At 36.2% G+C, this 16,239-nt stretch overlaps 1 protein-coding gene across 3 annotated transcripts in view; it reads left to right on the top strand.

Moving 5' to 3' along the window:
* Positions 1–16,239, top strand: part of kcp (kielin cysteine rich BMP regulator) — a 47,233-nt gene that overhangs the window by 11,403 nt on the left and 19,591 nt on the right. For 2 of the 3 annotated variants that reach the window (XM_082182760.1, XM_082182762.1), the window contains 24 exons: positions 4,377–4,453; positions 4,603–4,699; positions 4,870–4,952; positions 6,071–6,164; positions 6,281–6,354; positions 6,461–6,640; positions 7,522–7,615; positions 7,721–7,803; positions 7,916–8,009; positions 8,324–8,406; positions 8,588–8,673; positions 8,770–8,860; positions 8,951–9,050; positions 9,172–9,257; positions 9,922–10,018; positions 10,368–10,520; positions 11,770–11,879; positions 13,382–13,475; positions 13,564–13,740; positions 14,248–14,330; positions 14,875–14,968; positions 15,201–15,383; positions 15,574–15,744; positions 15,931–16,107. In XM_082182760.1, the coding sequence (XP_082038886.1) occupies positions 4,377–4,453; positions 4,603–4,699; positions 4,870–4,952; positions 6,071–6,164; positions 6,281–6,354; positions 6,461–6,640; positions 7,522–7,615; positions 7,721–7,803; positions 7,916–8,009; positions 8,324–8,406; positions 8,588–8,673; positions 8,770–8,860; positions 8,951–9,050; positions 9,172–9,257; positions 9,922–10,018; positions 10,368–10,520; positions 11,770–11,879; positions 13,382–13,475; positions 13,564–13,740; positions 14,248–14,330; positions 14,875–14,968; positions 15,201–15,383; positions 15,574–15,744; positions 15,931–16,107 (2,661 nt within the window). The remainder of the gene's footprint in view (positions 1–4,376; positions 4,454–4,602; positions 4,700–4,869; positions 4,953–6,070; positions 6,165–6,280; positions 6,355–6,460; positions 6,641–7,521; positions 7,616–7,720; positions 7,804–7,915; positions 8,010–8,323; positions 8,407–8,587; positions 8,674–8,769; positions 8,861–8,950; positions 9,051–9,171; positions 9,258–9,921; positions 10,019–10,367; positions 10,521–11,769; positions 11,880–13,381; positions 13,476–13,563; positions 13,741–14,247; positions 14,331–14,874; positions 14,969–15,200; positions 15,384–15,573; positions 15,745–15,930; positions 16,108–16,239) is intronic. The other variant, XM_082182761.1, reaches the window with a different exon arrangement.

The following is a 16,239-nucleotide window of genomic DNA, read 5'->3' on the forward strand; positions in this document are numbered from 1 at the left end:
TCTAATCTGCGTTAATCAGCAAGCCAATAATCAAACCGTGGATCAGAGAAATTTACATGCAAACCACAAATTAACATAATGAACCACAAACTATAACTTCCTTCTCAGTTTGTTTATTCCTCAAGTAGAGTGGTTTTCCCTAAAGTCCTATAATCACTTAGAAAGGCGGGTGTGAGTGTTTTTTGTTTATGCATCTACAGTATTTGTAATGACAGTGGTTCAAAACTTATTTGCACTGCTACACCCTTGTTAAACTAATATACAGTACAAATATCAAATCAACATATTCTGTTTTGCTTTTATGGTCTGTTGTAGGACAGTTTTTGACATTTTCATTTTTGACACAGACAGGTGTGATAATTTAGTGTATTTGTATAAGTGTGTTTACTTATCACACATGCTATGTGCAGATTTATTTCCCCTCTCTCTTCTATATTTCTTTCCCGTTCTCGCTCTGTCAAATTGGATCTGAACGTTCAGACGGTGTGAACTAGTTTACAGAATCCAACAGCTTCATCTCTTTCTCTTCCTTTTCTCTCTCTTGTTTACTGAAAGTGTGATCATCCTTAAAGTTAATGGTAATATAATTTTTATAACACGCATATTTATAAATACATTGTAAACTGCTGTGACTTATAGGCCTAATAATAATGATAATAATGATAATTATATATATTTAATATACGTATATCATTAATATTGTCATGGTCACCAGTTGGAGTGCCCTGCATATCAAACCTGAGGGCTCCCCAGACCATTGTCATTCTGTCCTGGACTACACATCCCATAACTCTCTGCCTGGACTCATCATGCCTTGTTTTCAGCTGTTGATCATTAGCTTGTTAATTCACCCTATATAAGCCATTTTCACCCTATATAAGGTGTTTCTCAATTCCAAGAATGCAAAGAACAGACTTGCATTCTCTTTGAGACTGGTCTTGCCAGGCGACCTTGAAAGGACGCGAGAACACAGAACGCATCTTTATGAGAATTGAGATGAGCTGCGATCTTGCTGCTTAAAGGACAAGTTCGGTATTTTACACTTAAAGCCCTGTTTACAGATCGTATCTGATGAAATAGAACGGTTAAGATTAAAATTTGGACACATGCTGCTGTCCCGAGAATTTTAGGTTTATTTCGCTTCCCCCCCCCCACCCCCACAATGGTTGTCTATATGCACTGGAAGATTCCGACCTAAAAACACATTAAACTTTCGTTTACAAAGACGTGAAACTCACCGAGTGGTCAGGGGGTGTTCACTGATATGTTCCATCAAAAATTGCTGAAAAAGATGCATTCCAACAGGTTTTATCGTAGTTTTTGTCCAACTCCATTGACTTAATAGGACGTGCTGTGAGACCGCAGCACCTTTACGGTATTACTCCGCCGCTTCTTCTTCTGCTTCTTCTGTGTATTCAATGAAATGCCCGTGGTTTGCTTGCAATTGGCAAAGGTGCATTATCGCCACCAACTGGGCTGGAGTGTCTATTATTCAAGCTCTCAACGGAAGAATCACGGGTGTGACGCGTTTGGCAAAATAGGTCCACAAAAGCGAAATAAACCTAAAATTCTCGGGACAGGAGCATGTGTCCAAATTTTAATCTTAACCGTTCTATTTCATCAGATACGATCTGTAAACAGGGCTTTAAGTGTAAAATACCGAACTTGTCCTTTAACTGACCATCTCGGCAAATAGCGATTCACGACCAAAGCGCAATAAATACAACCCAACATCACAAACAAATGTCACAACCTATTAAACATTTCTTTCATATTATTATAGACATTGTTTTCATAGTTTATATCTTTTTTATTTTACCGTGTGTATTTATGAGTAGCCTATGTGTTACCTATGTTTTGTCAATGTTAAGATTCTTTTTAATATGCCAATAAAAATACTGCCGTTTTCTTAAGGTCTTTATCACTTTATTAAAATGAAGCAAAAGAGACCGCCAAATGTAAACTTTCACAAGCTGTCACGTATTTCGTGCTTGCAGCGGGTTCTTTAAGTGAGAACGAGAAGTTTAAAGCTTACAGCCTTCCGTACGTCGACTGCCCGCAGCTTCTTCTAGGATTTTTAGCAGTTCGATTCTCTCAAGTCTGGATTTGATGCATCCTCGATATCAAGGACACACCCGGGCACTTCATGCGTCCTCTGTACTTGCTTTCTTGAGTATTGGAATTGAACTTCGACGGTTGATGATGACGTAGTACGAGAACACAAGGACACAATATCACTGAAGAACACATATTGAGAAACAGCCCATGATTCACTCAGTCACTCTTTGCGAAGTCTTGTATGTTTAATGTTACACTGCAATTCTGAGCCCTTGTATCCTGGTTCCCCATGTTAAGGTTTTGATTTCTGCCCGTCCTTGGATTTCCCTGTTTGCCTGTGTTCTTGTGCCCTGTTACTGTTTGGATTATCCTTTCAATAAACCACTGAGTTCGGATCCTCAACCCATGTGTCTCAGAGCGGTACGTGCCAGAAGACTTCACCAGAGCCCGTCTACGGAGAGCCTGTCCACTCCCTATTAAGCCCTATTGTACCGAATTTTGGTTGTAGTACCACCAGAGTTCCACTGGGGGCGCTCGCCATGAGTGCAAAATGAATGGGAGTCAATGGGGCTAGACGGCTAAATTTGTCTCTTTCACCCGATTGCCGTTGAGAAATCTCAGATGTGATTGTAGATTTTGCAAGTTCAACATGGGTTTTAGGTCGAAAGTTGAATGAACGAGTACTTATGTCGTTTTGATTTCTTACAGGTTGAGTTGTTGTTGCCCATAACACGCTAGCATTCTGCTAATGACGTCAGCATTCTGACGTCATTGACATTTTGAAAGACTTAAATCAAATAAGTGACTCTAAAAAATCTAACACCCAGCAATGTGTAATTTCTTTGCATCTCCTTTCGAATACAACATTCAAATTACTAGACAAAAAATTATATCCTGAGAAAAGTGGATTTTGAGGGGTATACCGCCATTGACCTCCATTCATTCTGCACTCGTCCTGTGAGCGCCCTCATATGGAATCAGAGTGGAACTGCAACCAGTTCAGAAGCCGGAAGTGTAGTGAGAGTGAAACTTCTCGCCATATTAGACATTCTCTGACTTCACCATGAATGGCAGAATGAACCAGGCTTATATAGGCAGGGACTGACATGGTAATGAGAACCAGCTGAAGACAATCATGAATGATGAGACCGGGCAGTGAGTTATGGGAAATGTAGTCCTTGACTGACTGGAAATAGTCTGGGGTAGAGTGCCCTTTGGTATCAAGGGTACTCCAGCTGGTGATCATGATAAGTAAGATATTAAAAATATTAATAACAATAATTATAATAAAATTAATGTCTGTCTGTGTCTGTGTGTAACCGGTGGTTCGCGACACCAGGCCAAAGACAAAAATATAACTTAAAATGGGACAAAATGACAATAATAACCACACAGGTAAGTAAAATAACAGAATACTCATAAATTGCAATGAAGATATAAACATAAAAGCAACAATTAAAATAAAGATTAATGAAGATTAACAGGAGCCAAAAATAACTCACATCTTCCTTGCATTAACAATGCCAAGAGGAAGATGAGGAGACAAAACAGGAAATTATGTAGGCTCATGATGACATCACAGCAATTAAAGGGGAAAAATGCTCATTCAGGAAGGTACACCAGATGTATGAAAAACCATTTTGTGTGAATTATAACAACCAATACATACATTTTAACAGAACACTTTCTGTACCTGTTACACATGTGTGTCTATATATATATATATATATATATATATGTGTGTGTGTGTGTGTGTGTGTGTGTGTGTGTGTGTGTGTGTGTGTGTGTGTGTGTGTGTGTGTGTGTGATATTGATGATGCATTAATGGTAATGATATTAAAGCATATTTTGCTTTAATCAAAAGAAGAACATCTCACCATCTGTACAAAGGCATTACATAATCAATGTCACTAATATGCTTATTTGATTAATATAATATTGCATTTTTCTTCTCACTTTACGTCAATAAAGTCATGTCTGTGTTTTTCATTTTTCAGAATCCTTAGTTCTGTTTATATACATTTTGAAATTAGATTTTGAATTAAGGAAGTTTGAGTTTGGTCTCTAACTTTTCAACCCCACTTTATATATCATTGAACTGCTGTTAAAACTCATTTTCAGACATCAGATGTCTGGAGCAGTCTGGAAAGTCTCTCATGAATACTTACAGACATCTTTTAGAGTTCATACTGTAGATAAGATTTGATGTTATGTGGGCAGGAAATATGTGGTTCATCTCACATGATTATCTCAGGAGGTTTCATAGGGGTTTCGTTCCACCACAATAAACTGTGTATGTCTCTGATTGGTGAATGCAGAATGCAGCTTTAATGGCAATATCTATAATAACAGCGATGTCTTCAGCCCAGACGACTGCAACCAGTGTACGTGTGAGGTATGAAATCTAAAAGATTTAGTCTTTGATCTTCTTTTAGTCTTTTAGATGTTTTCTTTTGCTTCTCCCACACTAGCATCTCTAGTGCATAACATGTCATTGTGATATTGTGTATGTGTGTGTGTGTGTGTGTGTGTGTGTGTTTATAGCATGGAAGAGTAGAATGCGAAATGAATCCATGTCCACCACAGTCCTGTGAGGAGCCGTCTCTTCCTCAGACTCCATGCTACCATGCCTATCAAACAAGTACCCACGTTGCATCTCCACATAAAATACCCACACTGTATTTTCATATGTACTAATGAATGAGTGCTATATTCATAAAATATGATATTAACATGGTTTTCCAAAAAGTACTTACAACTTTCATTTTCTTCATACATGTGTATTTGTTTTTTCTTTGTGTTAATCTTTAGAATGTAGACATGAAGGTGAAATCCATGAGAACGGTGATGTGTTTGTATCGAGATCCAACCCTTGCCTCCAGTGCATCTGCTCTGTGAGTCTACTGATTGTGTGTGTGTGTGTTTGTGTGTGTGTTTGTTCATATGATTTATGAGGACACAAATTTGCATAGTGATGTGGGTATTACTCCGGTAAATGTGGTTTATGAAGACATTTCCTGAGTCCTCAAATAAAATGGCTTAAAAAACATACTAAACAATGTTTTATTAAAAATGTAAAAAATAAGAAAGTTTTCTGTGATAGGTAGGGTTAGGAAAAGTGGATAGATTATACAGTTTGTACAGTATAAAAAACATTTGCACATACACTAAAATTTGATATGATCAATAAGTTATGACAACATGTTTTTACATTGCTTCAACTCAAAATAAGTTAACTTATCAAACTTAACAAAATAATAGTCTTTTTTACAAGTTATACAAGATTCATAATTTTTTTCTTTCCGTTTAGTGTAATTTAAGTTGAAACACCCAAGCTGATTGTAAAAATGTACAGTGTGTGGAATGTCCTCATATTGATAGGTGCACCAACATGTGTGTGTGTGTATTTGCTCTCCTTGTGAAGATGAAATTTAATTTGAATTTAAAATTTAATTTGAATTAAAAATAAACTGCACTACAAAACCTGTAAAAAACACATTAACAAAAAAAAAAAGTAAGGTTCAAGTGTAAACTAAAGTATACAGACTTTTAAAGTATACAGACAGTTAAAACTATAAAAGTTTATGTAAAACTATTCACAACATCTGATAAAATATCAAAATTGAGTGGAAAGAGTCTATATGCTGTAAATGTTCTTACTGGCTTCAAACAAGAGACTTTAAAAGTTTCTGTTTATAAAAAGTTTGTATAACCAAATGCTATTTTATACCCCAAATGTTTCTTGAATTTTGTTATGCATGTTTCAGGGTTATTATATTTAACTAAAACAAAAGCAATAAATTGTTATCTGAAATAAAAATAAATGCCAGCTGCCTTGGCAACATTTCTCATTTGCGTTTAGTTTAATTTGAAGTACTAAAATAAAAATGAAATAAATTAAAACTAATACATAAAAATGAATAAAAACTATATGTCAGGTGTGGGTGTTGTAGAGAATGATTAAGTAGAGAAGAATTAATGCGCTATGCATTATGCGTGTGTTTATTTGCAGAACAGTGAGGTGTCATGTGATCGCATTGAGTGTCCGTCCACCCCGTGTCCCAATCCCTACATGAGACGTGGGGAGTGTTGCCCTACCTGCTCTGGTACACGCTCACAAGCACTTTTGAGCTCTTTATTTGAGCTCTATCATTTCTCTGTGACTCTAATGGTTCTGGAACCGCTTACACAGAAATTTGCGTGCCTATTATGTCCTTTGCAGTATGTGATGTGGACGGTCGGCCGTACAACGACTCTTTCAGCACCATCGATGGCTGCCAGACCTGTACATGTCAGGTGCTTCACTCTCACTTGTTACGCGCATAAAGTATTACATGTTAGTGGATGAAATGACCGTATTGTTTGCCTTAAACTGTGCTGTGTTTTGTATTTTGCTCATCAGGGTGGGAATCAGGAGTGTGTTGACGTGCAACAGTGTCCTCAGACGTGTCAAGATGGTGTGAAGCCACCGTTTGGCTCCTGCTGCAGAGATTGTTCCCGCTGTTACTTTGAGGGGCAAGTTGTTCTAGACGGCGTCTCTTTTCAAGCCAGCCGTGACCCCTGCAAACACTGTGTGTGCAATGTAAGGCTGTGAGATGACAATGTGCATTTCTGTTTCGTCCTTGTTGGGATTCATCAACCTCATAGTTACAATTAGACATTAACGTTAGGATATTGTAATTATTATTTAAAAGAAATGTATATTTTATGTTATGAAAGTGTTTGTATTAGTGAACTATTTATTTAGAATTTAGTAGACATAACTTTTGGACTGTCTGATACATTTTCCTGCTCTCTTTTACACTTTTTCTCCCTCACAGACTACTTTAAATGTAATGTGCTTATTGATTTACATTATATATTATATATACTAGTAATATGGTTTGATAGTTGCATCCCACCACTTAATTAGTGTTACTTAAATGTTTTCTGTAAAATGTAGGCCTGTATGTAAGTTTTCAAAAAATAAGTTTAGCATTTTTTGCAAAATTAATGTAAAAATCAAACAAATTGAAGTATTATGTTGTAAACCCCAAAAAGTTATGTTACTTTACTCTTTACTTTCGCAAATGTAATTTTGTTATATTTAATGAAATTTGATTACATTACAAGTGTTTATTATTTTTACTAGGTTTTTTTACGTTAAGTTTTTCGTGTAATATTTATATTTTATTCTATTTCAAACTTTTCAGTTAATAATATTTCATATATTTTGTTTTTAGTTACCAATAACAGCACTGTACATAACACACTTTACTTGTTATGCATTACCCTTAATGTTGGCCAAAAAGATTACGTATTTCACTTCTAAACACATCTTGCATAGAGTATATATTCTAAAATTCACTATAATGTCCTCTACAATGGTGCTTTTGGTCATTTGCTGTGTATTTTTGAAATCAGCATTAATTAAGGAGGTTGTGTGTGTGTGTGTGTGTGTGTGTGTGTGTGTTTTTCTTGTAGGCAGGGAATATAGAATGTTACACTCAGTCGTGTCCTACACTTCCTTGTCCTTTGGTGGAGACTGTAGGTGGGCAGTGCTGTCCCAGGTGTCGAAGTAAGTGTGATTTGAGCTTTTTGTACATTTTTGTACATTTTAATGACATGCAACTTGCTCAGACATGCTCATACTCATCAAAAAAGTATTTTGATTTATGTGAAGGTTGTGTCCAGAACAATGTGTGGCACCTGCACGGTTCTCAGTGGAACCATCCTGATGACCCCTGCACGACCTGTACATGCACGGTGGGTCATCACCTGTTATTGATTATATAGCTTGTTTTCTTAATGTATTGCATATCTCATGGGCTATCAGTGTTTTAGTCTTTAAATGTAATCTCTCTCTCTCTCTCTGTAGGAGGGTCAGGCTCAGTGTGAGCGTGAACACTGTCATGTCCCCTGTACAAACCCAGCCTCTGCTCCCCCCGGATCCTGCTGTCCTGTCTGTGACGGTGTGTCCAAACTTTTCAAAATGACTTGTTACTATACTTATAAAGCACTCTAAATCATAACATTTGAGAACATGCAATCAAATTGATATATATTGCTTGTCTTATTGTGACTGATTCATTTGTTGACATTTTTCCAAGAAAAAGATGTTTGTTAGAATTGAACAATGCCATGATAGGTATATTAACTACAAACATTTATTGACAGGCTATGGCTATATTTCTTCAGATAGAAGTGTCTATTAAATGGCTACTTATACTTCACATGAGTTTGATATATTTACATATATTTCTATACATACATATTTTTCTCACAGGTTGTAATGTGGATGGAAGGGACATCCCGAATGGGATGGGTTTGCCGCCAGGATCCCAGTGTGAGGGCAGATGTACATGTGTGGTAAGTTGCATAAGAACTGAGTTGAATAAGAGATATTTCATTTTATTTTATTTTAAAATGTATACCTTGAATGCAGTGTAAATGACTTTGAATAAAAGTGCCAAATGTTGTAAATTGGTTTGGATTAAATGGTTTTCCCAAAAAAAAAAAAGCATTCTAGCAGAAGATATTTTTCTTTCAGAATGGGAATATTAATTGCGTTCAGTACCCCTGCCCACCGACTCCCTGTTATAATCCAGTGAAGAGACCAGAAGAATGTTGTGAACGGTATTAATAAAATTTTTTCTTAACAATTTTGGCCAAAGTAGTAAACGAGACGGGCATCTTAAAGGAAACACGTCTTATTAATCAATTGGTGTTCAGATGTGAGGAGTGCAGATATGAGGATATTGTATACACAGACAGTCAAAGATTCGTATCCAGAGAGGATCCGTGCTTGAATTGTCAATGCTCGGTGAGTGTTTTCACTTTAGATAAAAGTGTTTACTAAATGTATGAACATTTGAATGTATTTGTATGTGAATGTGTCTATCTTGTGATACAGGGTGGGCAAGTGTCATGTGAATCTACAAGATCTTCATGTCCGCCTCCCAGTTGCACGCACCCAACAAATTCACACGGCCAGTGCTGCCCTACTTGTCAGAGTAAAGAAGACAAACACAAGCATTTCTTTCCTCCTCTCCTTTATCTAACATGCAACATAATATCAAAGTGGTCCTGGATTCCAAACACATAAGTAAAAATTTTGTTTTTACTGTGTTTCAGTGTGTAATTATGAAGGAAGGATTTACGAAAATGGAGAAGAGTTCAGGCCTCCTGGTGGTGATCCATGCCTTCAGTGTACATGCAAGGTGAAACACACACACACACACACACACACACACACACACACACACACACACACTTACTTAGAGTGAAAAGAGCTATTCTGAATCCAGCTTACACCAATGTTAATCTCCTCAATGAAATTATTGATGAAAATGTTTGATTTTGACAATGTTTTTTCAAAGTAATTAAAGACATAAAATTGTGTTTTTGTTAAATGTTGACACATGCTAAAATTATTATATAAAATGTTTTAAGTATTTGGTTTAATCTTTTTGTGTCAAATAAAATGTTGACTAAAAATTTACTGCGATATTTGGCTAAAATTGATGAATGTGATGACACAATATTGAGTAAATTTAAAGAATATTTATGTCAAAAGACAACTATGACTTAAACAAAAAACTTAAACTTATGTTAAAAAAGTAAAAACACACACACACACAAAAAAAGTACCATAGAAGTAGCCCATGTGACTCATGCACTATATTCCAAAATCATCTGAAGCCATATGATGGTTTTATGTGAGGAAAAGGGCAAAATTTTGGTTGTTATCTGCTTTGAATATCATTTGCATATGTGCATATTCAAACAGCACACACATCAAATATCAAAACACATCAAATATCATGCTAGATCTGAAGGCACTGAAGCCATTGATTCTTGTGTGTGTGTGTTTTTTTGTTAAAGGCTGGTAACGTTGAATGTCACCAGGAAAGATGCCCATCTTTGAATTGTGCACTTACCACTACCGCTTCTCCTAACATCTGCTGCCCAGAGTGCAGAGGTAAGACACTTGACACAGACACGTGCTGCTGCTACCAACTCACTGCTTGCATAAAGCACATTCTCACATATACTACCATTCAAAGGTTTGGGGTCGGAAAGATATATATTTTCTGCAAATCAGCATATTAGAATGATTTCTGAAGGATCATGTGACACAGAATACTGGAGTAATGATGCTGAAAATTCAGCTTTGCATCACAGGAATAAATATAATCAAATAGAAAAGTTATTTCAAATTGTAATAATATTTCACAATGTTACTTTTTTTTTACTGTATTTTTTATCAAATAAATGCAGCTACGCAGAGCATAAGATACTTCCTATCTTATTCTACTACTTGTTTGTAGGATGTATGTGGAATGGCGTTCCGTATGAGGAAGGAGCCACGTGGACTGACAGTGACCAAAGATGTTCTTGTGTGGGGGGGCAGGCTACATGTAGTCAAAACTGTGCACCGCCACAGACCTCCAGGTCCTGCCAGGAACCCACCATACCTACAGGTAAGAGAGAGAAGAAAAGACTAGACAAAGAATTTAAAGGCCTACATAGTTGTCTACATAGGCCGCTACATTTTAAGGCAGCATACAAAGTAAAACATAGAAAGTAAATGATTTGAATACAAATCTGTCCAAAATATAGTTCTAATAAATGCTGAATATATTTTGTAAACAGGGTGGCTTAAGGAAATATATTTATTTCAAATTTATCTTCAAATATTAAAATATACTACAACTAAAAAAAGACAAAAATATTATAATCAGTTTTATATTATACAGTATATTTCTAAATATATTTTTATTGTCCTAACTATAATTTCAAAATAAATATTTTTCATTCATCAAAAATTGTAAAGATTGGAAATGTATATATGATATATATATTTATATGTATATATAGTAGCAATTTTTTGGACCAATTTAGTAGAATTTGAAATATATTTAAAAGTAAATCTGAAAATGTATCTGCATAATAAAATATATTTAGCATTAATTCAACATATTAAGATTAGAAGTGTACATATGAGGAAATATAAGTAATTAAAAATGATATATATATATATATATATATATATATATATATATATATATATATATATATATTTTTTTTTATTTATTTTTTTATTATTTTTTATTATTGTTATTAGCAATATTTTTGTGTAATTAAAATGTGTATCATTTGAAATACATTTTGAAATATATCTGAAAACATCTGCATTTTAATTAGATTGAACTAATTTTCTCTGGAATTCTTAATACTGAATAAAACAGGTATATCTAAAGTAGCATTTTGCTTGAAAGTTTTCACTGCAATAAACTCATTGCCATGCTTTCTGGGATTTCCTGGGGCTGGTTGCGTAAACATAGCTTCCTCAGTGCTTTAGACAGTGCCACTAGCAGTTAGTCAGGGGCAGTCAGTCTTACTTTTCGGTATCAAATTAGGCTAATCTACGTTTTTATGTAGCCGATTTAAAAAAGCTATGAACAGTCTCAAAGAAAAAAATGTGGTGTTTAACTTGTAAGACTAGTCTTAGCGATTTATGCAACCGGCCCCTACTAATGTTTGTATAATAGCCATGCTGCTTTAGATTTACATAAGCTGTCTTATTTGCACAAGTTTACAGTCTGTTTAGAACACCTCACATTGTACTAAGAGGGGAGTAATGGTTGCTAACATCTATAACTATCCATCCGGCAGGACAGATAACGATCAGAATAAGTTATTGAGAAGGTTTTGATAAATATGTGACAGGTGGTGAGTGCTGTGGCTCCTGTGGGCAGTGCAATTACAAGCAGCATTCGTATGAAAACGGCCAAAATTTCAAGGACACGGATGATCCCTGTACGACGTGCACCTGTGAGGTACACACAATACTAGATTTTACATTTCATGAATGTTTAATACAAGGTTTTTATAGGGTTTGGGGTTTGTTCAATCACTAACCATAAGTATGAGCAACTGTGATAGTTAAACACTATTTAAATATTTCAGTCAAGCCCTAAAACTAACTTTTTGCCACACCTGCCAATGGCACGTGACTTAAGAATAAAAAATTACCATAAATATTTTTTAACAGCCATGAAAATGTTATTCCAGTCAAGAGCAATGAGTAATTGTTCTTTGTCTTTTGTTGTGTGATTAACATTAAAAACAGACCGCAGCAAGAAAATTAGGCTGCTGTCACTTTAAGAGCTAATGCATGGACCCAATATACTAGTACACATGCGTTTTCTTTCTCAACTGTTTACGTTCTGTTAAGACATACTTACAGTATGTTTAAAAGGATACTTACAACGACGGACATTTTGACATCATTTTGTTTGAATATGCCTGTTTAAGCACAATAAGACGTGAAAGAGAGCTCAGTTCAGTATTCGCGCGCTGTCTGAGACGTGGATTTCTGGGCACATGCTTCGGATGTTTGCGCACAGAAAAATTTCCACACAGCACACGAGTAACGAATTGAGTTCTCTTTCGCGTCTTCTTGAGCTTAAATATTTAAATTGGCAACTAAGGCTTAAACTTTCGTGACGATGCAACACTGAGCCCTTTCAACTGTCCCGAGAGTCGTTCATGTTTGTTTACGTTCATGTTGCATTGTTAGAATTTATAAAAAAAATTACCGGCCAACAGCCAATTGACACCGTATCATAAGCCCCTTTCACACAGCGCTTTGAACCCGGCAAATTGCCGGCAAATTGTCAGAACGCCTTCTGTGTGAACGCAAACATGACCCGGGATTGATGCCGGGATTGATGCCGTGTTGGGGACCTAGTAACATTGCTGTGTTCAGTTCCGGAACGCGCGCTGTGTGAACAAAAGCCGTAACAATGCTGTGTCGTAGTGATGACGCTGAAGCCGCGATTGTTCGCCAGCTGTGAAACGGTACGTAATGCGCAAGTTTATGATCGAATCAGAGAAAAAATGCACAAGCGTGGTTTCTAGAGAGAGAAATTGCAGCTCATAAGCAAACTTAAGACGCTGGGGAGACAATACATGTCACATCGATGTCACGTGTCTTTACGGAATTTTTACGGGTTGTGTGTGAACGCAATCTCTGATTCCGGGAAATCACTGGCAGTGTGAATGAACCAAAATCAAACGAACCCGGGTCAAATCCCGGGTCACTTTATCCGTGTATTTTCCGGAATATCTGTGTGAAAGGGGCTATATACTCACCAAGACCAACTTTTACTCGAATTTGGCACTTGGCAAATGTTAATTTTAGGCCCTGGTTTCAGTTTTTATTAAATGTTTAACGTTTTGATAAAAAAGGTTGTTCTTTTCTGAAAGTGTAGCTATACATTGTGTAACTATCGGCTAGTTTCTATACACGTGTGTGTATGTTTGTGTGTGTGTGTAGGATGGTAGGACTTTGTGTGGTACAGTATCATGTGCAGAAGTGAGGTGTTCTAATCCGTACACTCCTCCTGGAGAGTGCTGCCCCCAGTGTACAGGTACACCTTCACTAAATATTCTCAGATAACTTGATCTTAGTGTGCACACTAACAGTTATTGTCTCCTCTTGCCATTTTCTTCCCTTAGGAGTCTGTGAATATGATAACCGCATCATTACTAATGGAGATACAGTTCCAAATCCTCGGAATTCATGTGAGGATTGTGTTTGCACTGATGGACGTGTGGAGTGTGGGAATCACGAGTGTCCAAGGCCGAACTGCAACTATCCTCGGTCGGGGACGTGCTGCCAAAACAACTGCAATGGTGAGAGCCTTAAACATCAAAATTGCATTCGAACAAATTTGGTTTCACAAATTAACTTTTTTTCTCTCTCTTTTTTAGATAACTTATGTCTTACGAATAAAATTAAATCAACTTAATTTAATATGTATGTTATTATTATGTATAATTAAGCCTAGAATTGAATATTAATTCATTAGGGGCACATTTGCCCCCTATATTTTAATTTTTGAGGGCATTTTTGTCATTGTGGAAACCCTCTTAATTTCTAACCCTAAATATAAATAGACACAAATTAGAGTATACAGCTAACAGAATGTGGCAAGCTTAGATCATTTGGTCTTGAAAGAATTTGATGAGAAATGCTTGAGACATTGAGACAATTAAACAATGGAATTTTCTATGTGTGCATTTAAATAGTCTCGAATTTCTCTCCATTCAATGACATTTCTGTTTAGGAGAAATAAAACTCTTTCCTGTAAGCATGTATGCAAACCAGTCACTTATAAAGCTCCTCTCCCTTTCCTTCAGGATGTAGATATGCAGGTAAAGAGTATCCAAATGGAATGGAATTTCCACATCAAAAAGACAAATGCAGGACGTGCCGTTGCACCGTAAGTGTCTCTTTCTCATACGCTACCATTCAAATGTTTGGGATTGTGAGAAAGAAATCATCAAGGCTGCATTTATTTTATGAAATATTATTACATTATTAATTTATTTAAGGATTATACATGTATTTTATGAAATATTATTACATTTTAAAAGAACTGTATTTTATGTTAATATATTTTCAAATGTAATTAATTCCTGTGATGTAAAGCTGAATTTTCAGCATCGTTACTCCAGTCTTCAGTGTCACATGATCCTTCAGAAATCATTCTAATATTCATTCTAATATAATATCTAATATAACAATTAATATTTCTTATTATCAATGTTGAAATGAGTTGTGCTGCTTAAGATTTTTGTGGAAAATGTTCAGGATCTTTGTTGAATAGAATGTTCAAAATCTTTTGTAAAATTATTATTGTTTTTACAGTGATTTTTGATCAATATAATACATCCTTGCGGAATAAAAGTATTATATTACTTTTGAACGGTAGTGTCCGCACATCCACACAAATGTGTTGTGTATCTGTGTGTGTTTGTCTGTAGAATGGTAACGTCCAGTGTCTGATGAAGCGATGTCCAGCGGTGCCATGTGCTGATTCGTTTGTTGCACCAGGAGAGTGTTGCCGCCAGTGCCCAGGTCACACTGCTGCTCTTATACCACAATCACGTCATGCCTGAATCACCTTAATTACAAGATGACAATTTGAAGATTGTACTCTAAGCTGTTCACATGCTAGTTACTATTCAGCAACTCAAAATTACCCTAATTCCAACATTGATGTGACATCATTACACCCCCCTATATGTCCATAAAAGTTTTTTTTTTTTAGTGGATGTAGATGTAAATGTGTTTATGTCATTCCTTACAGCACCCTCTGCTGACTGCAGTGTTGAAGGACAGCATTACAGACACAGGCAGCAGTTCCACCATCCCACTGACAGCTGTCAAACATGCATCTGCACCAATGGGACAATGACATGCCGGCGCAGGCCCTGCCCCTCTGCTGCCTGCTCTCACCCCATAATTCAAGAGTGCTGTCGCACATGTGATGGTATTTCATCAACAACTGATATGTAGAGAGCAGTATTTATATTTACATATGAACAGTACCGTACAAAAGTTTGGGGTCAGTAAAGAAATATTTTTTAAGAAATTAATAGTTTTTGATTGATCAAACTTCTGAACGATACCATCAAATATATCAATCACATATATGTCTGTGTCTGTCTTTGGTTTTGTAGGTTGTCTGTATAATAGCAGGGAACACACTAACGGTGCTACATTTGAGGATGCATCAGACCCATGCAGGACGTGTGTTTGTCGTGATGGGACTGTGACCTGTGACCGTAATCACTGTCACCGTAGTGACTGTCCTTTCCCTATACAGGGCAAGTGCTGCCCACAATGTGATGGTGCGTGTTTGAGTACACTTATACCCATTCATGTGAAGATTTGCGTGATGTACAAGAATTTAGTATTATTACTGTCTGTTTAAGTGTCTTATAAATACTGTATATATATATATATATATAATTGATTTGATATTATTATTATCATTATTATTATTATTATGAGTTGTATTTTTTCTTCTTCTTCAGGCTGCATGTATGCTGGCGTGGAGTACCGGAATGGTCAGGAGTTTGCAGACCCTTCTGATCACTGCGGTCATTGCATGTGCACGAATGGTCACGTGACCTGCAGTAGGGGGCTATGTCACAATCCAGGATGTAGGTACCCCACCAAAAGGGCGGACCAGTGTTGTCCTGTGTGTGAAGGTACCGTATCACACTGTGTCTAAATACAAAGTGCACTTTCAGCAGAATTTAAATTTTACAGTAATTCTCTTCTGATAAAAATTAGAATTAAGAATTGATGACTCCCCTTACGAAAAATAAGTTTATTCAAGT

The sequence above is a fragment of the Leuciscus leuciscus genome, assembly GCF_965113295.1.
Source record: "Leuciscus leuciscus genome assembly, chromosome: 10".
NCBI classification, from domain to species: Eukaryota; Metazoa; Chordata; class Actinopteri; order Cypriniformes; family Leuciscidae; genus Leuciscus; species Leuciscus leuciscus.